Source organism: Penicillium manginii (assembly GCF_028828005.1).
Source record: "Penicillium manginii strain IBT 31320 chromosome Unknown utg000007l:1.0-2284322.0:1.0-2285126.0, whole genome shotgun sequence".
Lineage (NCBI taxonomy): Eukaryota > Fungi > Ascomycota > Eurotiomycetes > Eurotiales > Aspergillaceae > Penicillium > Penicillium manginii.
Genome location: NW_026643108.1, coordinates 1,720,980 through 1,744,573, shown reverse-complemented (window position 1 = coordinate 1,744,573; position 23,594 = coordinate 1,720,980). Strand labels below are relative to the sequence as shown.

The following is a 23,594-nucleotide window of genomic DNA, read 5'->3' as shown; positions in this document are numbered from 1 at the left end:
GTTACGGAATCAGCATCAAGAGATATCTTGGACTCTGAAGGGTCATACTGTACGCGAATGCGTCCCTTACCCACGCTACCCAGGCAAGTTGGTAAGTCATTTGTACCCCAAAAGTCTCGACATTAGACTGGCAGATAGATTACATCGCTCCCCCTGAGAAGCCATGCCGTGATGGGGCTCATTGCATGTAAGTTGTGCCCGAAGATGATGGGTCGCTTTCTTTCTTATTTTAGTTGACAGTATGGCTAAGCCAGTCCTAACTTGATAAAATGCCATCCGCAAATGGCAAAGTCACAGGAGTCAACGGAAAAATCACTCTCTCCAAAGTGCCACGGTGGCAGCAAGGCGTATTTGCGTGTGATATAACACCCCACGTCTCATTCAGGTTATCTGTTTCTCTTCGGGGACAAGCTCGCAAAACCACTGGCATCCCGGGCCGATCTGAACGACTTTATCAGGCCGCTCTTCTCAGACTGACGAGCCTTGCAAGAGGAGATGGAGATCCAACACGTCGCCATTACGATATCCAACAAAGAGACCAGCTACGCCAGCATTTCATTTCAACTCAAGCCTTGTTCGCCAACGGCCGCATCAACGGTGGTCAAAAGCCCGCCCGTCTCAGGACAGCGACTATCCCAGTTACCTCACAACGAATCTAGGTTCTCTCCAGCACGACAATGCCGCGATGCTCAGCCTGGTGACCTGCGCGGTTTTATCACATCGGCCCGACTACGTCCTCCACGATCCTGGGAGACGTCCGGTCTGCATTCCATCACTACTCTCCGCAGTCCGTGGTACCAGGCCATGTTCGTCCTACAAAACACATTTTACCACAGTTGCGTTCGCTTCTTCCAGGACCACATGTCGTACGACTACGTCTTCGCGCCGCTGACAACCGACTGTATCAGTTCGCCGAGGGTCTCGGGTCCGACTCGTTGCCGGTGTAGATCCCTCTCCATGGTCAAGAGACCTATCTGGCCGACAGTACATGCTGCGCATAAAGCCAGGGTCCCGAAGCCTATACTACGTCAATCCCTCGTTCTGCGGCGAGGAACTTGACTCAACGCAAATGAACCAATTTTATTATGTCGAGTGTGAGCCCGTGGGTGGATTGGGCGACGGGATGGCTGTCATGGAACGCTTCGTGGCCTCGGTGGCGTCTGTCCTGCAAGCATCGGGATCTGATCGAGGCCGCTGCCAGCACGACCCGCCATATTGTCGATCTGGTGTCGCAATTCTCATCAGTGCACGACCGGATTCCACAAGTCGAATTAGGTGATGCGATTGCGCTGTGTGGACATGACTCCCTAATGTGGGAGTATGTTCTGCCGGACGCACCGGAGAAAAGGAGGAAGCTTACGCGGAAGAGTGAGCAGTTTTTGCTGGAGGTACACGGGGGTGTGGTGTGGCTAACGACGATGGATCACCACAGTGTGGCATTCTATCAGGCATACGCCCGACGAGACGAAAGCTAAGGCACGGTGCGGAGATTTACTGCTGGTGATTGGAGAAACAGGCGGTTTGGGCGAGAGGGTTCGAACCGGAGAAGAGGTCAAGGATGCTCTGAGACAGCACAAGGTGCCTATGGATTCACACCGTTGGTATGTTGAGATTCGAGAGGAATAATTCCTTTGAACGGTTGGTTGGGGGATTGGGATGGAGCGGTTCATGCTGTGGTTATTGAAGCATGAGCATGCGCGAGACATTCCAATTATGCCGGGACTCAAGCGCTGCCAGTTTCTGCCTGAAGGAACCAGGCACTACTAATAAGCAAATATGATGCATAAAGACGTATTCAGCTTATGGTTGGGCTGCCTCGGCCCTATATCTCTAGAACATTACTGGTGGTTTCGATGTTCACGCCTTCATATCGATGACTCTCGGATAACCGTAAACATGAAACGTCACAGGTTCCAGCGATAAAAGCAAAACCCAGAATAGTTTAATCTATAAACTATATTTGGATGTATATAAAACTTTACAATCTTTAGAGAAAGTGAGTTGGGTAAATCTGCGGAGTAAAGTGGAGCAGATCCGGAGTTCTAAGTCAGCGCCTTCACTAAAGCCCTGGAGATTACTACCCTTCACGTAGACAGGACCCAATTTTCTCTTCGCCTATACTTAGGACATTACATACTCTGCATGACAACTTACGCAGTCGCCATAGCCTGCGTCTCAATAGGCACGGCCAACCACGCCCCGGCCAGCACAATCCAAAAAGCACCACAGAACCAAACAGGACCACCACTCGAGACATGCGAACCTTCAAAGGTAGTCATGACATACGCGATCAAGCCGAACAGGCCCCAAAAGAACATCATCACACCAAGGCCGAATCCACGAGTCTGCGTCGGAATAATCTCCACAGTGTAGACAGTAAGTGTGGCGAGACCGGCATGCTTCAGGAAACTAAGAATGCATTCGAAAGCCAGTGCAGCTTCACGAGATCGAGACACTGTCGCAAGAAGCATGAACAGTCCAGTGAGGATCGCAATCCCTGCACCGGTGCGTTTGCGGCCAATGCCCTTGACTTCGATGAGGAGAGCCGCGACCAAGGGTCCAGGAATGGCGCACAGGGCAATGTAGAGATAGCGACTATACAGATATGGTCTGGTAACTGTGAGAGCGGTGACTTTTCCCACACCGTAGCTTACAAGATAATTCGAGATGTAGGTCTCATACAGAATGAAAGTGAGACCCATGGCCATCCATAGGAGAGCAAGGCATACGGTGCCTCCGAGACCAAGCGAAGAGACAAGAGAATTGGTTCGCGACTTGGTATAAAACTCGTTCTCAGACGCATTGATTGTGGAGTCAATCCGAGCAAAAGATGCCTCAGTGATCCAGGTCTGGCGTTTATTGTAAAGAGCGATATCCTTGACCAGCTGGGTTACCTCCGCATCTCGACGACGTACGAGCATAAATTTAGGCGTTTCGTAGAATGAGAATACGAAGCGGCACAGGTAGAGGAAAATAGTGATGCATCCGAAAGTCCACCAGACGTATCGCCAGCCTTTATTGCTGACGTAGTGGCAGGATGAGCTGCTACTGCTCGAAGATGAAGCGCTGCTTGATTGGCCGAGTGCGCGTTTTTGAGCCATTGATTGCGAGGTGCTCACTTCGTCAGGGCCAGTACCGCAGGTGTACAGCTCGATAAATGCCCTATCGAACATTAACATTGACAGCCCTCCTGCTGTGCTGTTCATTTCTTGACTTACCAGCCAATAGCGGACGCGACCAACTGACCAAGCCCCCAAAAGACACCTTGTAGCGCCACCATAAATTGATGTGACGCAGGCAGGGACTCTAGTAGAATCATCGCGTCTACACTCTGATTACCGGCTACCGCAAAGCCAACAACAAATCCCACAACGCAGAGTCCAGTGAAAGAGGGCATACCAGCACCCACTAGTCCACCCATACCCATGAGAACAATCGTGCTCGTGAACATCCACTTCCGACCAAGTGTATCCGACATCATTGGCCAAAGGGTACCCCCAACAGTCAACCCGACTAACAAGCTAATGAAGAGGTAGTCATCTTTATTGCCAGTGAAGAAGAATTGAGCTTCATTTCCAGCTGATGGGGCAATGATCGAGAATGACATCATCCAGGACTAATAAAAGCATCAGTACCTTTCGTCAAAATTGGATTAAAGAAGTGGTCACTCACACTGTCAAGGAACCATCCAACGCCAGTCATTAGAAGGAGCAACCACTGATATTTCCCCATTCCAACATCCAGCATAGCTGCATTCAGTAACTGCGCCTTAGCAGCAAATACAGCATCTGATCCAGCATTGGTTTCGGGAGTTTTAATTTTCACTCCGAACATATTCTTGTGCTCTTTCTCTGGTCTGATTCCTGCTTTAGACGGACCCCCTTTCTCAGAGTCATTCACAAGCGTAGAAGCAAAGGCACTCTGGGCCGCCATATTCCGCGTCGGTGCAATCGAATCGGTCTCGCTGGACATTATGAACGTAGCGATATGGGACCACTATTCAGAGTCACGACAACCTCGTGTGGGAGCAGGCGTTATAGGAAGAATCGGAAATCCCTAGACTTCCACTATACCAGCGGCCGGAGAATTTCTTTATATAAAGACGTGGTCAGGTGGACTTGCCGTTTATTCCGGTATCTAATTCAAGTGAGGGGACTATCTACATGTGCCAAGCCAAGCGGTACGGTCTAGATGATGGATATGCTGCACTAACCTTTGATGTCTTGAATTTTATTTGACCCAATAGCTATACATGCAAAGGCTCAATCGGTAGACGGAGGTCTCCGCGGAGATTCTTCCAAGTAATTAATAAATATCATCAAAAGCAGCCTTTTGAAGATGGGGGGTCGGATAAGGAGCCAAAGCTCGACCGCAGGTCCACAGACAGAAAAGGACTCACACAATATTATCAATTAAACCGGGAAAGATATTATGATTCGGCGAACGGGAGCTCAAACATAGAAAGATGCTTTCTCCGAGGAAGTGCGGGCGTTAGCTCCAAGCCAAGCCGGGTGTGACATGTATGCTCGTAGGAAAAAGATACAGCCGGGATGCCTTGCGATTTGATAACTTTTTCGAATGGCTTGGCAACTTTGCTTGATGGGATCTAGCTGTTAACGCAATAGTCTGGATCGGAAGGCGTATATTCTCTGGCAGGATGTGCAGCTCGAAGACTTTTTCACACTACAGTATACTACAAGCTATACATCTCATTGCCATCTCCTTTTTGTCTATAGAATAGTGAGCATCGATTCAAAAAGAGATCCATTGTTACAAGACGAGAAAAATCATGAAATGCTATTTCCGAGCCTCGGGCGACATTGCTAAATTGGGTACCATCGCGGGGTGTTTTTGGCCGAATTGACCGGAATTCCCCCGCCTGCCGCTTTGCACAGACCTTCTGTCTTCAGAAAGGCATCTAATGGGAATAGCATGAGTGTCAAAGTCCGTTGCGGACTTACCTCGTCCTGTTCATAGTGATCATATCAAGTATTGAAGATCTTGATTTCACCCAAGATAATCAACTAACTTCCAAGTTCTCCAGGGCTGCAAGGATAACCTTGGAATTGACAGGGTCTCAACTTGGGTCCTTGGTGAACCGCACAGGGTGGATGTATATATTTACTGTGTACAAGGTTATCTTTATTCAGAAACGCGAACCTTATAAAGTTCAAATTGGAATCACACGGTAAGCTTGGAACCGATCCAGACTTATTCCGTTTTGATTTCATGATGACCACAATCATTGCCCATCTCTTTTTAACACCCTTAAAAGAAGCTCACCTCTTCCTGGCGAAAGAACCAAATAGAAAAAATACATTGACGAGAGCAGGCCTTTGATTTGATCCACCGTCTAATACAACTAGTCTCATAAAGGAATCTCATGTCTCGAGAAATACATGATTTCATAAACTACTCCTATAACTATATAGTACTATATCTTACCTGAGTAGTTTCAAAGCTCTCTTCTTAAGTCATCCATGGATATAGTACAGATCTTAGTGGTCTTTATTCACTCTACCCTAAATTAAAGCAATGACTTTGGAAGACGTTCGAGAAGAAATCAATCATGAATTTGGCGTGGAATATGCTGCTCGTAATGTCTAAAACATAGCATGTATATAATCAAAAGGCCCAATTGCAAGGAGCAGAACCAAGGAGACTGTTCAATCGGGATCGTTATGCAATGATCCGGACTTGAATCTGTTGTATGTTTTATACTGGTGCAGCTCTCGCAGCTTCAAGCTATCTTCGAAATCTCATATCTTTCTTTCTACTTTCTCTTTAATCCCTAGCTTGGCCTGTTTAATGGGTGTACTGGGAATTCTGCTTCAGTTGAGAGTATGTCTTTTCTGTTTATTGTCGGTTTATTCCTTTCGATTATAGCAATTTAGTGGTATGGTGGTACGCCTGGGTCTCGACAATCGGTCAGATAACGATCTTCGTCACGGTCGGGTGGTCCCGGGGTTTGTGTTGCTTAAGGGTTAGGGCTGCGATTGTTCAATTTGACACCCGCACTCGGTTCCTTTGCCAGTTAAAACGCTGGAACAATTCGAAGTTTCAAGCCCCTCCGATTTACTATAAAGCTCATCTCAATGACTGCCGTACTACTAGAATACGGTGATTGTATAGTATTTCCCTCTTTTTGATACAGAGAGAACTAATAACAGTTTCCTTCGCAGAGATTTAGACATGCTCTCGCAGAATGTCTTCCAAAGTTTATAACAAGATTTACACTAGAATGATCTAGCCTTAATCTGTTTCACAAATAATTGGCCATTGTCTCACCGGTCATCCTGATGTGGTTCGGACCAAGATGCCGTATGCACGACTCCTCCGTCTGGACGGAATGCACTGCAGTCTATCAAATGCAAGTCTAATTTGCAGATCAAGTAGCTAAAGTAAAACGATCATCATGGGCCATGACTTTCTCATAACAACGCTACTACAAGACGCCCAAGTGGCCGTCGTCGCCGTGAAGTAGGAGATTGATGGGTTAGCTCGGTCAGTGAACTCCGCATTGGACGCCGTCTTTGGTTCTTAAATAATAAGATAAGTTGTCCCTTGGAAGGATGCTCTAAAGTTAAAATTCAATTTGTCTTCGAAAAGTCACGTAATAAAGTGCCGCAGCCACTTCTTGACAGCGCTGATAGCCGGTGCTGCCACCTCGTCCGCTTACCTCTACAACACCACCATCAATACTAAATATAGTGACGTAAAAGGCATTCCAGCTCTCAACGCCACCTGTTGTACCTATCTTGATAGCTATGAGACCGTTACTGTCTGGAAAGGGATACCTTTTGCTGCAACTACCACCAGCGGTCAGAATCGCTAGAAGCCTCCACAACCCCGCAGCGGCTGGAACGGAACCCTGATCACTGATACATTCGGATAAGCATGCCCGGCAGGGCCTTCGCCAATGGGCTCTGCGGATACTGTCTATGACGAGGACTGCCTCAACCTCAATATATGGAGCTCGGCAAGCTCCACTGTTGAAAAAAGACCCGTTATGATCTGGAGCTATTCCGCTGGTGCCAATGGTGCGTGGAGTATGTTCGACGGCAGTGGTCTTGCACTCAAAGATATCGTTGTCGTGACCTACAACTAGTGCACCGGTCTCTATGGCTAGCTTGCTTTGCCGGAGATGTAGGAAGAATTGGGAAAATTTCACAACAGGAAGTTATGGACTGCTTAACCAGATTCAAGCGTTGAAATTGGTTCACGAGAATATCGCTGCCGTTGGTGGCGACTGAAGCGAATCATTACTGTCGGCCATTCAGCTGGCAGTGCCGCTGTGTATCATACCGTTAATAGCCTGTTGCCTAAAGGTCTAATTGTGGGTGCTATTGCCGAGAGTGGTATTCGCGACCCTCGCGACCCTGCATCTACCGAGCTTGCTGAGAGTTGCAATAATATGTCCACCTCGTTAGCCTTGGGATCCAAACTGAAAAAAGTTCTCAATGTGACTACCCTCGACGAGCTCCGCCAGGTTCCCGCAAAGAAAATCATTGAAAATAGTGGGTTTACACACACACACACACACACACACACACACACACACACACACACACACACACACACAATTTATTAACGCCCGGCGGCTGAACCGAAAGGGCAACTATCACTGATCTAAATATACATGCTCTAGCTAATGCGGTGCCTCCTTGGAGCCCATACAAGATTCGTTTCAGTGTATGTCATCTCAGATATCAATATCTTCGCGGGTCCTTGTGGGTTTACACACACACACACACACAATTCATTAACGCCCGGCGGCGAAGCCGAAAGGGCAACTATCACTATTTTATCAATACATGTCCCTAGTATATGCCGTGTCTCCTTGCAGCCCATACATGGTTACTTTCTGTATATGTCATCTCAACTGTCATTATCGTGGTGGATCCTCGCGGGATAGTAATTTTGTTAGTAGGCTGGCTTGAAGGCGCTTCTTCAAGTGTTCAACATCCTATTCTCGGCAGTTGAAGCGCGTCTACCGTCTCTGGCACGAGGTGGTGGGTGGGGGTTAGTTCGGGGGGGAGGGGTTCGTTTATGTTGGTCGACATGGCTAAGTGGCGTCCAGTCGGCCCGTGGCGATTGCAAACCGTATTGAGGCTCGCACTGCTTCTAGATTCGGTGTCCAGTTCTGATCATCTGACGGCGACTTTCCGCCCAGGAAGAAGGATATATTCCCTCGGTGAGCATGGGTACATTGCAGCATTCCCGTCCGGTGTGCGGTCCACTTCCGACATCGAAAGAGGAAGTGTTCCACGGTCTCTCTTGCTTGTCCACATGCACATTGATCTGTCTCGGCGACGCTGATTCGGTAAAGATATCCGTTGAGTCTTGCCATGCCAGTCCGGAGTTGGGCCAGCACGCTTGCTTCTTTCCACGATAATTGATCATACAGCTGCCGGGTGTGTTTCCCTGGGAGTGCTGCATCTACTCGTTTGGAATGTCGCCCTATGTTCTCTGGCAAGCCTTTGCTGGTGACTGCTTGGGACCGTGCGATGTTCAGGGTGGTTGACTTCATTCTGTGGACCTGTGCTTGAGGGGTAGCATCCTCTTGTGTCGCGGCTCTGGCCTGCTCTTTCGCCAGGCTCAACAATTGGTTATGCTCGCTGGTCGGAACCCAGCGGATGTCCATTCGGTTTTCGTGTCTCCGTAGTCTTTGGGTCAACTTGTATATCTGGCAGATGTGTTCCTGGCCTGACTGCTGTCGAGGATTCCTCAGTGTGAGTCCCGCCGCTTTGTTGCTGGTGAGCAGCGTGACCCTGCACCGTTTCAGTCCCTGTAGCGTACCCAGTGCGTATGCCATTGCTGCCAATTCGCCGGAGTATGGGTTCTGCTCTGCTCTTGCGCCCAGTGTGACAGAGAAGGTCTTCAGCCTCGGCTTACGATACCGAGGTGGCTGCTTCTCGATCGCCACGCCGAATCCTACCTTCTCATTTCGTGCTGAACTGCTGACCGCAATGCGCATGACTCCGCCCGTTTCGGTCTGTGTCTCTGATGAATCCTGTCTATCGCCGTGTATACGTTCCTCCCATGGCGCTAATGTAAATGGATTGATAGTTTCCAGTGATTCCATCTCGATGCTCTTCAGCGCGTCTGCGACCTGATACAATGGCGACCGGTGGTATCTTCTGAATTTTCTGATCTGAGCTGTACTCCTGCGGAGGGGATTGGTTGCTGGTAGGGTGTGAATGTCAGTCCACATCTTCACGGCTCGTCTCCAGAACCGATGTCGTGCAGTGGCAATGTGAGCCATAATTTCATACAGTGAAAGTCTAAAACAGATTCCCCGCGGACGCTCACATGCCATGTTTCTCAGGATGTGCCGAAACTACGCTAAAGTACTACTGGCTCAGGTAACAACGAGCATTTTCTAAGTAATTAATACATTTTCCTCTATAACGACCGTGTCACGTGTGAGCTCTGTATATTACATGAAATTTCCATCCAAATGCAACTGTTTTGGGATCAGCAGAGGAAACTGGTCATAGAAGAGCAGAATTTACAAATTTTCGCTTTTGACCAGGTGCACTGATACATTAATCACTGCATTGGACTAGCAGAACAGAAGCTGTATAGCTAAAAATTGAGAACAATCTATTTCCTTAGTAATGAGTCTCTGTCTTCTTCTATCATGTCTGTATTCTGAGGATCAGGGTGCTGATGGTGTGGCACATCGCTGGAGGTTACACGACCTACGTCCTTGTTGGTCATTTTGGAATACTCATCTAGTCCAACCAGAATTGAAATCTGAGACTGAGTATGTGCGAGCATCGTTTGACTATAATTCTTTAGGCACCGGCGACAATACATTGAGCAAGTGGTGTTCATGCTGGCTTTGGCTAGAGAGGCTAGCAGACGATCCAGTTGGGTGGCTGTAGCGGTTATTGCGTCGCGTTAATCTCGATAACTCAGGGAGACCTATTGTGAATCAAAGCGGTTAGCTTATATGCGGACTTCAATAGTGTAACAAGAAATAGAAGATCTCTTCAAATGAACATACCTGGATTGAGATGGAAAGACAAGAAGAAATAAATAAATGGGGCTATCGGCGAGCCCAATTATTGACACAGAGCAAGATATATATAAGGAAGATTCCAAAAAGAGATCGCCGTAGAGTAAGCCTCAGCAATAGAGCAAATCGTGCTGTAAGAGTAGACGGAATAGTGCTGTTAACTTTCATGAAATTTGCGGAAACGAAGCGGGGCCAGGAAACATACCTACTATCCCCGGTGATTCAGGAACAATGACGCAGTGGTGTTGCACCAGGCAGAAACAAGTTTTCTTCTCACTGGTGATTGGTGCTCAATGCTGACTTATGAAGGTGTAAACTTGACATGGCGCGGGCTCGCGTCACCAAATAATCCAGACACGGCTAGGTCGTATGTCAGTCAAAGGGAGAGAGCACCGGAGCTATCAGTGAGCAATAGTCGGCGTGAAGAATAAGAGCATCCTTCCAGGGAACTTCTCTGGGAAGTTAACGCGACTTTAAGGGTCGACGTGCCTGTCAATGGATGAAGGGAAACTCAGCTCGGCGGCGATTTTGCTAGATTGCCAGATCTCTCAGCGTTACTTCCAACCATGTTTAAAGTCTGCGAAGGTTTTTACAGTATTTTACAATTACTCTATTCATCGCTGAAATTAATACGTTGGAGTTATGATACGTTTCAACAGTAATTTGGTTTTAGTGAGAACCTGACGCGGTTTAACGTGGTTCAGGCACGGACGGTGAAGCACGGCGTGTGTCGGAGGGTATGTTTTCGACTTTCACTATACCGGCCCAAATCTGCGGAAAACACGCCGTTCTCACCTTGCTTTTACGATCTAGGGAGATGAGGTGGTATACTCCTATTAGAGTACACATATTCTTTGTTGTCCTTCAAAAGTTCCTATTTGGACTCCGAATATGCATTTCCTGCACTTCCGCTCACTTGCAGACAACGTTGGGATCTCCTTTCCATTCAGGTCTCCTTTCTCACTCTACAATCTACGCATCAGGCAGTGTCACCACAATTCATATTTCGAAATAAAACGGGGGAAATTTTTAAATAGCAGCGTAGTCAGAAAACTTCTCGCTGTGTATGATGCAAGATTTTCTCATATTTCATAAATTGTGATTCTCGGGCAAGGTTGTTACAATGAACCGGAGCCAGGAAAACCGGAATGGTTCACTGTTAACCACCATCCCGGGGATATGAAATGCCCTATGTGATGAAACGCCCAGCAGGTATTTGCAAATTCGAGCACCGTCACTGCCAATCCACATATTGAATATCACCTAAGAGTAGCACAAACAATAATCGATTGATTTCTTATTCGAAAGCTGTTTTGAAACAAAGATTATAAACTGTTAGAGTGGCGGATTACAAGACAACTAATAGCACTAGAAAATCCACTGTTTACTGCTATAACGCCGATATTATCCGCTAAAACGTCTGAGGGAGATCGGAAAAAGAATGTTGTATCATTGCGCCTACCTAAATATATATATTGATTTTTTATATTACTAATTAGCTAGCTAGCCATTTCCGAGTTACAATTATGTAAGGAGTAATTAATATTGTTTAAAACTAGTGCTAAGTTCAGCAAACCATTCGTCATGCTCATCGCAATGAAAACGAGCCGTAGTTGATGGACAGTCCACTAATTACTGAATCCCTGCACCTTTAGAAACTAGTGTCGGGATGCCAGCATGGTGAATCCATGAATAAAAGTGTTGTACAGCACTAAACTGCTTTTGTTTTTTGATATTCTTGGCATTGTGCGTTGATTTTGCTTACTATATGTTTTGTATTATAAAATGGATAGCTAGATCATACTCAGAATCTCAGACTTCTTCTATCTTGTGATTTTGACCACCTACGAGCATTACAAGTTGGGTAATGCGTGTCCGATCATACACCGCCTACAGGATCCCACAACTAGTCTAAGCCACACACAGCTTTCATTAATAGCTACCTCCTTCCCAGCCTCTTCATGTACATAAGATAATCACTTCCATCCTTCCAACGCAGAGTAGTGATTGTCAAATTGCCAAGCACTTCAAGCCAGACACCATTGCCCAAGCTCACTCACGGAACAAATCATCCACCTCCTTCATGGCTCAACTTCCATTATGGGGCGCCGGGCCCAATCAAGTCAGGGCTTATTTGGCCGATCTCCTTATTTACAAACACAATGCCTCCTCCGAATCCGCAAAATCTATCTCCGATCTATGGCAGCTAGGCCAAGGACACGACCTGCGTCAGGCAAATATGACAAATTTCATTAATATATTTGGGGAGCCAGCGGGTCGGTATCTATATCGAACCGTCACCGAAGATTTCCAAGTCAAGTGGCGGGCCTCTACCTTAGGCATGATCAGCTTTTGGACTTCTTCTATTGCATGCGTTACTGCCATCTTCTTCGTCATCCAAGCGGCTTGTGTTCGCTCAGATATGCAGGTCAATCGAAGCCTATCCCTCGCGGCCTTTTGTGGGCCGGTAATGCTCATTATTAGGATTTTGGAGTGCTTGCACTGGGGTAGTACCTTTTATTCCATAATGACTTAGGTAGGGTTTCTTATGACTCCTCTTGCGGTAGTGGCCGCTTTCTATGCTCTTGAGACTTGGGATACATCGTCGGGGGAGAGAGCGAAGTAGGACAAGGATAGCAGAGTTTAGAATAAATAAGCTATTTCTCTCTTTTATGCTTTCACTAATCGATACAACTAAACATCCATAAAATTCTAATACGTCTAAATATTATCATTAGTCCGTCCACTAGTCTTATTCAATGTATTCAATCGATAACACCATTAATACTGACAATATCGCCTAGCGCTGGAGATAGTTGCTGCTATTATTATCTCAGATGATCTCGGCGTCATAGCAGTAAACAGCGGATTTTCTAGTAGTACGTGTTGTCCTATAATCCACCACTCTAACATTTTGTAGTCTTTATTTGAAAAGAGGTATCGAATAAGAAATCAAATTATTATTGCTTCTCTTACTCTCAGTCAATATTCAATGCGTGGATTGGCAGTGACAGTGCTCGAATGTGCAGGTAGCCGGTCGGCGTTTCATCACACAGAGCATTTCATGTCGTCGGGACGGGGGTTATCCTTTGGATAGTGGTATTGCTTTTAAGAGCGGCATTTTTTTTATTGGCATTTTGCTCGGAAAGGAACACGAGACAGGACAACTTACATACCATACACCGAGGCAGAGCTGATTTTCATCCAGGAATTCCACTCAATACTAGAGAGGTGATCAGAAACCACCAAAACCACCTTTTGATACACACAAGGAAGAAACAAAGCTTAGATTAGCTTTATTAAACATAAAACTTAGGCTACAAAGACAGCTCCTCATTAGCATGATACTCATACGGTATCTCACTCCCATGGTTGCTACAAGGTCACTTGATCTTGATCTCCCGCCCCCCAACTCCCCTTTCCTCATCAGAATGGTCTCTTATAGACCCAGGGAAGAGCATAATTTAAGACATAAATGGCCTATTTCATCTCGTTCAGTTATCGGGTTATTGTTTGATAAAGTCAAAGATCTGGCGATAGGATGCGCCCGAGCGGATGACGGAAAAAATGCGGGACACATCCTTGTCTTCGCCATACAAGATCATCCTTAGCAACTGGATGAGAAGGGAATGGTGGTGCTGAAACTCTGTCTCTATACATTCAGATGGGACAATCTGGTCGTCTACTGCAGTTGCTCCGAAGCTGTTTTGAAATCCAGGTCCGGTTCAGCCTTTAATTCAGGGGGAAAAAGGTCCCTCGCATCATATAAGACCAAGGAGGTGGTCAAAAGGGATAAAAAGAAGTAAACTATATACAGGATGGAAGATTAGGGCTGCTTACCTTAGTGCTGCCAGCGAGGCTTGTCGTCTGAGTTTGTCTCCGGCTAAGCCTTCTTTGCTACCAGGATCGCTAGCAGCGAATTAAGCCGACATGTCTAGGTGTTGGGTACTAATTCACTGGCTGTGGTAATACTAGAGGGATCAATCAATTTGGATTATCACAGAGCTGGTCTTAAGAAGTTTATGTAAGACTGGTTTGTGGACGATATGTGCTTTCCGGGTCAAACACTTGCACATACTTTCATGACGAAGAGGTCAGCACTTAGGAATAATGAGAATAATAAATCAAAAGGGATGATGGAAATTAAACTGAGGTGGGAGATGCAGATTCGGAGGCTCATGAGAGTAGGAGAAGGATAGAAGGGTCACCCCTACAAGGAATGAGTTTATTAATTTATTGTATCTTGGCCACCTTATCTTCCAGAATCGACCACAAGTGAAACCCCATGGAAAGACCCAAAGAGAAAGAAGAAGACAACTGATGGACGGTGGAACATTTCGAAACCTTCATAAAGCCCTTTATTTATTTTCTCAAGCCAATATTCGGCCAACAACCTTGGTATCTTCTCCCGATCAGAACAAGCGGGTCCGTATCTGCTTTATCTGCTTATTTGCCAGGTAGCCTTTTATAAAATCTGGGGGAAAAAGCCGGCCAATCATACGTGCCATTCCGCTGTCACGGAATTTCGAAGTATCAGTTAATTCACCTCTAGAAGTTATCCTCATTTCACCCTGGCTCTATAATACTGATAGGCTGCTATCTATTGCTAGTGATCAAGTTCGCAAGGAATGTAGTCCCAATATAACTCAAGAGATTCTAAGATAGGACTGAACCCAGATTATAATTCGTTTTGTGCTTACATAGATAGAAGTTAGAAGCCAACGGCAACCAGCAACGATAGATCTGCTACACATAGAAAGACAGCCCCTTACCAGGCTACCGCTCTGCTCAAGGTAGAGCGCACTAGCATAAGAAAAGTGCCAAGACAAAAAATCAACGGAATACTGCATCCGATTAGACGGATATGGACCACCCAATCAACAGTGGATCGATAGAAAGTACCCACCGCCAAAAGAGAGTTCGATCCTTGCTGGGGCAGATATTACAGACCTTTACAGGCTGCGGAGATATAGATCTGGTCTGATTCCGTAAAGGATAATCCTCCCGTACTATCACCTAATAGAGGCGCTATGTACTGACCAAAACTGCCATGCCGCATCACCCCCCAGAGTACGGTTTCTCCCCAGTACATACCGTGTATCACGTATACTACTTCGTGAAGCAGAGCACCAACTTGTGGTCGTTCCCATCAACCTAGTTGATAGGAAATTTCGTAACCTACCTTGTGCGGTGGAAAACTTTCCCGGGGCCAGATCTGGTTTTAATGATTCAAGTAGCAGCTCCAAGCTTGCAGCCACGTTGAAACTTCCAAAACATTATACTTTTGACTTTTGATAGGCTGATGTCAGGGGGTGGAGTCGAGTAATTTAAGAGCAGGCGACCGGTGTCAATCGCTAGCAGATCCATTGAACTCGGCGATGCATCTGGTTCAATCACCACAGACAGTTCATCATAACCGTGGCACGGTAACGCACACGTGTGGAGGCTGCACTTTTAGGGTGCATCGAGCGGTCAATTGATCGTCACTTTTTGACGAGAGTCTGAGAATGGATGGGTTAAATGGCAAGCATATGGCGTTGCAGTAGATCCTACAGCCTCGTTGCGCGACCAGGTCTCATACTGACGGGCAAACATTCATATGCCAAATCAGGCAAAGGAAGGATACTGCAAAGTAGAGATTTCGGGTGCCCTGTGCTGCCCTGCGAGAGGACGGAGGAATGATCATCATTATTGGTGGGTCCAGGGTAGATCGATAGGACATCAACCTTTCCCTCGAGTCTCGAGCCTTGAGTTCCGGGTGGGTACTGTGGCCACAATCCCAAGGCCTAAACGAGACCTCATCCTTTCATTTGGTGGGTCTTGTTTCCGAGATCCTTGTCAAGTACCGCTAGTTTTTGGAATCTCCACTTCAACATAGCGGGTACGTCTCACAGCTTCGGGGATGTTTCGGCTGCTTGACGCAAGTCTCGCGCTGAACGGATTTCAGACAGTGCACCACCTAGCCCGCCACCACTCTTTGTGCTCAATACCGTCAACGGGGCGAGATTGTCAGGCTACTGGATCTTCGTTCTCTAATCATTGTGACTTTCATCCTGGGCCACCGAGCCACCCTGGTTGTGTGAAAGCTGTAGAACCTCCCTTGAGTTTGCTGAAGGATGAGCCCCTAAATTTCTTGGTTATTGTCACCTGCATGCCACCTTTGATCGTCTCAACTAGCTCTCAGACCAGTTTTTTTTTCCCGAGTCCCGCTTCAAGAAAAATTCAGTAAGCGCACCGTGACGATTAATAACCCGATGAGATGACCCTCACCCCCTTCTGATACTGTATCGGCAAGTTCCTGGAATTTTGAATTCGATCGTGTATGTGCCATGCGGTGCTGTCTGCTGTCAGCATGTCTTGCTCTTTTGCGTCTTCGAAGACGACCGGTACACTAGACTGACTGTCGTCTCTTGCAGCCTCCATCACCATATGAGGTCAAATGATGTTGATTCTCGATCAGCTGGGATAGATACGATGGCGCAGAAACCATTGACCCACGAGACAAGTCACTCGCTGGGCCTAAATATGAGCCATTGTGACAGTTCCAAGCTGCTCCCCCAATTGGCCACCGGCCCACTGCCCATATCCTCTGCGCAATCATCGATGGCCACCCGCCGGCCAAAGAAAAATTCCACAGCCTGTCTAGCTTGCAAAGCAGCAAAGAGGAAGGCAAGTGGCCTGTCACCAGATACAAGCTGTGTGGTTTACTCTTGAGGGTATCAGATATGGTACTCGTATCAATGGCTAATCGTTTTATGTTAGATATAGTGCTCAGGACTTCCATCCCCGTATAAAGCTTGTTTTAACACTGGCTCCAAAGACGAATATCAGTTCCATCCAAGCCGCGATCTAAGACGGAAAGTAGCCGTGAAGCGGACAATACAAGAGTTATCCGATTACAAAGACCTGTTCAATTCATTGTTGTCGACAATCCGGCTAGCAAATGCAGACCAGCTCAGCAAAGTCACTGCGATAATCAGAAACAATATACCGATGAAGGACATAGCTCATGCCGTGGGAAGTCCCGTAACAAACTTTCCCGATTCAAAAACCTCATCTACCAGTAATTCAACGATATCAAGGGATGGGAGCCATCGGCTTGGGTCACCATTAAGTAAGCAGTTTGTGACAAAATCCCGACTCTCTTCAGAACTCGACCTAGTGCCCCCATCTCCAGAAGATGATGGTCACATAGAATCTCCGCGGGCCATATTAGATCCATACGCACAAATAACTCTGGAAAGTCTCTGTGATATCCCACCGTATAGGGTACCAGCAAAACCGTAGACGGAGGCCACCCATGACAATGATCTTGTGTCGCACCTGGTCTCCCTGTACTTCACGTGGGATCATCCGTGTGCACAATTTGTTGATCAAGGTATTTTCCTTAAGCACATGAGACGGGGGGACCTGGATTCAGAGTTTTGTTCGCCGCTCCTAGTAAACAGTCTCCTTTCAATAGCAAGCCTATGCGGTCCCAGTTCTTATTCTACCCATTCTTGGACTTTTTTTTCTAATGCCCAACAGGTCTATTCTGACCATCAGGGGGTATTTTCCAATTAAGGAAATGCCTTCTCTCGTGGACAATATTTCTTTTCCGAAGCCGAAAGGTTATGGAAAGCTCAAGAGGGGCGTTCAGCCTTATCAATCATCCAATCCCTTGTCATGATGTGTTGTGTGTATTAGTTCATCCATTTCCGAAAGGGCACCCAATGGACTATGGGCGGCCGCTGGGGCGGAAAGAAAAGACCTCGTCAATGGAGGATATCATATACCTATAGGTCGTTTGAAGCCGCATAATAATTATGTATGAAATAAATAAATAGTAGCACGACTGTGGGAGTGGATTAGAGCTGAACTACAACGGGCCAACTTGTGATAGGGGTCTTTGGATTCATCACGCTGCCAGTGGCCCAAACACCACTGCATACTAAATACCACTTTCTATTCGCTGTTTCTCCTACCACTACTATTTTATCATACATCTGTGCTTCCAGTAATATAGTAGCTCAGTCACCCAAAAAATCAAGACGTTGAAACAGCGAAACAAATGGGGAAAGTCCATATTGATTGTCATCACCGGCCAAGATAGTCCAGTGGACAGAATGACTTGGGGAGTTGCTGCTAGTGATGATAAATGCTTAGTGAATAGCGTTTCTAGCCAATCAACTGGATCTTATTATTAAACGATATTATCTAAAATCAGAGATCAGCTGGTAATCAAATAAGCTACACAGAGATAAGCAGTCTTTCTTTAGCTAGCGGTATAGTTATCGGTTAATTTAGATAACAGATTGTAAACTTGTTTGTGCTCATAGTCTGAAACAATTGTTGGGAGGCATGCAGGCCTACCATTTTATATACTCAGGTGGCGTGCAACTTGCACCCGAGCCAAAAAAAAAACCAATGAAGGGAAAAGTTTCTAGTTCCTTGGACCAGTACTAAATAGTGGCACATATAAATAGTTATGTTCCCTTAACAGTAGCTTTGACGAAATAGATAATTATTCTAGTCACATTTCTTTTTCTGGAGCTATATCTATCAGAGATACTATACGGACAAGAATCCTGGGAAAGTGTGGCTTGTTGAATTGGTGAGATAACGAACGCCACATTCAATGATCCCAATGACTTGAGCATCCCCCCGACGGACTGAAACCAGTCGTTCGGGTTGAGTGTCAATATTATTTGACAACACTAGCCTCTGGATGTTCCACCTACTACGTGAACGGGGAACTTGATGGTGTGTTTGATGATCTCTGTACCTGTCGCCTATGTCAGACTGCCATTAAAAATACCCCATTCAATGTAAATAGATTTGTATGATCAGTGTAGCCATTGAAATCTGGAGTTGCACTGGGAAAGAGGGGATTCAGGGCGGCTGACGGTAAAACCACTCAGCCGGTATGCACTCATGACCCTTGATGGGTAGAATATAAGAAATAGTAGGTGGGTTAGAGATTCGAGGCGTGTATTATTTAAAGAATTTTCGAGCATCGCGGTGGTCAAAGCTTATGATGGGACTAGCAATGGATGCTTAAATAGATGTGGTTCCCACTATTGATAGTTAACTAGGAAGAACTTGATACAACTACTTTATATTAACAAGAACACTACCGATAATTACCTTATGGGCGAATATTCGCCAAAATCTTATATTCAACAGCCTTACAGATACACTTGATCCTAGGCTGAGAGCCCTCTGTAGAAAATATTCATTGACTCCTGTATAGACTTATTGATAGATATTTTACCATGAAAGGACTTCATACGCGGCTCATAAACCAATTTTTGGAGAAAAAGCTGGATCTGGGTTTGACAAACGACGGTTCCGAGGGCAGATTGCAGCGTCTAATGAGGGGGAATATTTCCACAGAGGTGCTGGGAAAGGACGGATTGAACGTAGGATAGGCAAAATAAAGTGGAAATACCTGCAGCGTCAGCTCTGGTGGAACGTCATCTCAGAAAGCAAGTGTAGTGCTAGCAATATTGTTTGGTAGCCGGTGGCTTCCGTCATTGGCATTAAGGAATCCAAACAGCTCAATTCTGGAACAGCATGACAAAGTGAAAGCTCTGAAATACTTAGGCGAGTGCCGTGTAGTTCGGAGTCTCCGCCTTTCGCGATGGGCCAACAAGAATAGAGGTTATAGTCAGTGCGCCCAGAACAACGGCTGGAGTCACAATCGTCACCCAAACCACCGCCTTAAGGAGTCTTGGAGACGTTGAAGTTGAGGCTCTGGAAACGCGTGGTCTGCCACAGCTGAGAACCGGAGAGAAAAACGCGCAGACCAAACCTTGCTAGCATGCGGATGGGTGAGCGCGGACTTTTTCTCCGGACCAGTGCCCATGGCTTTCGTCGACTTTGCAATGCTACCCGTCTCCCGAGCAGCAGCGTCGCCTCCCTTTGTCATGCTGGTGACCAGAATTGATTTCTGATCAAGCTGACTACGATTGCTTCCTCCTAGGTCCATCCCAGCGAGGCTACCGAAGCTCTATGGAGCTCGGTCGCACCTACTCCAATTGCCCCTATGCTGACCGGAGCGCCGCGAACCAGCCCCCTTGGAACCTCGACAAATAATGCTGACCCAACGAATGACTTTGACTGGACCAGCTAGCTTGGACGCCAGTTCACTATGCGCCGTCAAGAAGGTCCACCCTGTCAGGTATAGGCTGAGCGATTTGACTGCCCATGTTCATCTCGATGCAAATTCTCACAGCGAAGTGGAGACAGGAGGAATAACGCGACGACCGCCACCCAGTAGCCTCCAAACCACGGAGGATAACAACCTGGAAGTACCAAAAAGTCTTGTTGCAGCGTTTATTGGGGCCCGGTAAGTGGTTGTCCTGTTGTGGTTAGGCGTTGATAATGAAGGTTCAAATCAATAGCCGATGATGTAACTCAGTGGCGGCTCAGCTTGTTTAGACAACACTCACCCAAATAGCACCGCGTATCTGCTGTCACAACGCGGTCACATTCAACGCACCAGGTTTGTTGAGGAAAGATCATGGCGTTTGATGGAATACGGCAATATGGTATAGGTCTGGATCTTCTGGGGATCATCGCTCAAACGCCCCCATTTTGTCGCCACAGCGGCACGTGGTCCCTCTGGGTGATTAAACTGAAATAGAGAGACAATTGACAGATATCAGTCAAGGATCCACACGTGCAGCTCCGGCCAACTGAAAGGATAAGGTGCTGCAACACTGTGTCGCCAAGGTCGCAAGACCGCGAGCCATCAAAGTGGCCATCGAAAATCCACCCCGCAATGCATTATCAGTCCAAATGTGATCATTTGGCGTTTTGGATGGACGGGAGAAAGGAGTTTGTATCGGGGCGATGTGCTTGGGACGGTCGGGGCCGCTTTAAAGGTAGACAAGGATTGCGCTCTCGTCGTGTCGCGATGGATTGCGATCGGATCGCGTTGCAAGGTGACGAGGATCGCATGGCGCATCCTGTGACCAGAAATATCAGTTTCAGTCGGGCAGTTTATGAATGACAGAAGATAGAAAGGGGAACTGACTCACTGAAGGACAAATACTCGGCGTGACGCCGACAGGCAAATCTCAACGGCCATTTCCATAACCTTTTAGATCCCGTTGCTTGCAAACTGCACAAGTATCTCCAAGCTTAATAACCATTTATACATTCCCACCAGTCATGGTGTCTCATCCTCCAAAGGAGCGTTTTATGACGCTTTCAACCGCAGAAGATTACCGACCTGTAGTCTGAGAGTGCCTCCCAACTCCACCGGTTTGCTGAGTAGACTCGCAACTCCATAGCAATTTGATGGTATCATGGAAAAGTCTGTGCAGGATGAGATTCGTTCTTCGTTCCGGAGGACTCGCTCGCTGGATGGGCCGTGATTTGGACGGAGGGTATGTCCCTTCAACGTGTCGGGGGGTAAGGGTCGCTCGATCGTGAATCAGTCTTTCTCTGCGACAGTCAGGATTATCCAAGGGAAGAAGAAGGGCCAGTTAGGCCTGGATTTCCGCTATGCAGCAGGGATTGATGATCAGTCCCAAGTGACGAAAGTCACGAACCCTGTCATGACTTTCGCCAACACCACGATCCTAGGGGGGGATGTGCTGCGTCCCTGGTTCTTGAGCACGCCCCGGAAATGGAACGAGGTGAGACGTGCCTCATCAGAAAGACAAGAAATGCTCTCCGCTTACTACAGAGCTTCTTTGGGCTCTCAGCTGGGAAGACACCACCGTCGAAGATTCTGTATGAAGTTGAGTACAGGGCAGCCATACAGGGCTGGTGAAGATCCTGACTGGGTCGGCTCGGCTACGGACTCGTCAAATCAAGATCATGGAATACCGCAACAAACATATCAGCCGAAAAGACCAGAGGATCTCATCTTCAGGTTATTCGATTCTCGACCACCTCCCAGGTTTCTAGAATCCTAGCAAATCACTAGAAAATCACTGGAGCACAGCAACACGACTTGTTGATTAGCGGCTACTCGATGCTGCGTTACTGGACCAACCCCGATCATCGTTATTTACTGCCCGATTTCTCTGCGGCAGCAAGTGTCGCAGGGAAAAGTGAATAAATAGCAACACAGTGTGCAATTTCCAAGCTCCTTACAGCACACCACAGGCACAGGGAAAATATCCCAGTGAGGTGCTATACGACTTGGTGTTGGCTGGGGATCGGTGGCAAAAAGTCACGGCTCTCATATCCAGCATACCATAGTGTCACATTTCGCGGACCCAACCGACACTTTCTTTCATTATGTCGTGGTGTATATCACTTTGCCCATTCTACATGGGTTCAAAAAGCAACAGGAAGAGAAGGGCTATGCTTGGTCTTTGTCCTTGTTTGCACTTGGGGCTACTACTGTCTACGACCTTTTTTTATTTTTATTTTTTGTTTTTGATCTCCTAAATACGCTAGGCTTGAAAGATCCTTGCTATTTGCCCTTTCCCCCATTCCCACAAGTGTGCCAACCAGCTCACCCCCTCCCAACACAATGAGTTACAATTCCCACCCTCACCCTTCTGATCCCGAATATGCTTTAGAGACCCTAGAAAGCCAATTAGAACCATTCAGCTGCGATGATGTCTTTCCTGGACTTGTGCAGCCATCTCCGTCTGTGTTCCAGACCAACATCGATCCCTTTCCTGGCGGCGAGCCTCTGGGGCCCAACCCGGGTGAGCGCCCTTTGAATTCGAAAGTTCCCATCCCCCGTTCTGTATACACTGGTAAATATACTGCCAGCAGCCGCGTCGGTAGAGCATGCGAGAACTGCCGCAAGCAAAAGACCAAATGCAGTGGACACCGTCCCACCTGCCAACGTTGCCAGGATGTTCACATCTGGTGTTCCTACGGCGATCGGAAACGAGAAAAGATGCTCCGGTGCGTTCAATGTTTCGCAGAAGGCCACCCCCCCCCATCTAACTCGAGTTGTAGCGAAATCAAGGATCTGACCGCGCAGGTTCATGTTTACGAAGACTTGCTCCGAGAACTGAACCCCCACCTGGATTCCTCGTCGGCCCAGCGCGTTGACGAGACGCTTAGTGGCAAATTAGTCAGAGTACGAGGTTACCGCCCTTACCCGTCCCCAACTCCTGTTATTACTTTTCTGACGTATAGTTATCATCTGGTCAGGCCACAGAATCTCGCACGGGGAGGAGAGACAACTCCCTGGTCGCCGTATCCTATGTCGAGGAGGATTTCAACCGCGATCTAGCACCGCAGGCGATGGGCTTCGTGGGGGAACACTCGGAGATGGCATGGTTGTACAGACTCAAACGCGATCTCGATCAAGACAGCAGAACCGTCGGAGAAAGCCTTGCTCGACCTTCGATATCATCCGTCAACTATTTCCAGGACACCACGATAATTTCAAGCCTTGATGATGTCGACATACTAGTCCGACCGCCCCAGCAGATTGCTGACAGACTCCTCGAAGACTACTTCCAAGCTGTGCATCCCGAGTTTCCCATTATTGGCAAGGAGGCCTTCATGGGCCAATACCGGTCCTTCTATTCGAATAACAACGTGCGAGTCGGAAAGCGATGGGTCGCTGTACTGAATCTGGTTTTGGCCGTGGCGGCGAGACTTT

At 47.1% G+C, this 23,594-nt stretch overlaps 4 protein-coding genes across 4 annotated transcripts; 3 read left to right on the top strand and 1 right to left on the bottom strand.

Moving 5' to 3' along the window:
* Positions 1–269: 269 nt before the first annotated feature.
* N7533_010507 (uncharacterized protein) lies at positions 270–947 on the top strand (the record flags this gene model as incomplete). The annotated part of the gene is made up of 3 exons (XM_057107157.1): positions 270–638; positions 671–760; positions 837–947. The coding sequence occupies 3 exons, from the start codon at positions 270–272 to the stop codon at positions 945–947; spliced, it is 570 nt and encodes a 189-aa protein (XP_056956374.1).
* A 138-nt stretch (positions 948–1,085) lies between these two features.
* On the top strand, positions 1,086–1,626 carry N7533_010506 (uncharacterized protein; the record flags this gene model as incomplete). Its single annotated transcript, XM_057107156.1, has 2 exons — positions 1,086–1,398; positions 1,433–1,626. 2 exons carry the CDS (start codon positions 1,086–1,088, stop codon positions 1,624–1,626), a joined length of 507 nt encoding a protein of 168 aa, XP_056956373.1.
* A 524-nt stretch (positions 1,627–2,150) lies between these two features.
* On the bottom strand, positions 2,151–3,972 carry N7533_010505 (uncharacterized protein; the record flags this gene model as incomplete). The annotated part of the gene is made up of 3 exons (XM_057107155.1): positions 2,151–3,162; positions 3,219–3,616; positions 3,673–3,972. 3 exons carry the CDS (start codon positions 3,970–3,972, stop codon positions 2,151–2,153), a joined length of 1,710 nt encoding a protein of 569 aa, XP_056956372.1.
* Positions 3,973–6,919: 2,947 nt separating this feature from the next.
* Positions 6,920–7,108, top strand: N7533_010504 (carboxylesterase; the record flags this gene model as incomplete). The annotated part of the gene is made up of 1 exon (XM_057107154.1): positions 6,920–7,108. One exon carries the CDS (start codon positions 6,920–6,922, stop codon positions 7,106–7,108), a length of 189 nt encoding a protein of 62 aa, XP_056956371.1.
* Positions 7,109–23,594: the final 16,486 nt, after the last annotated feature.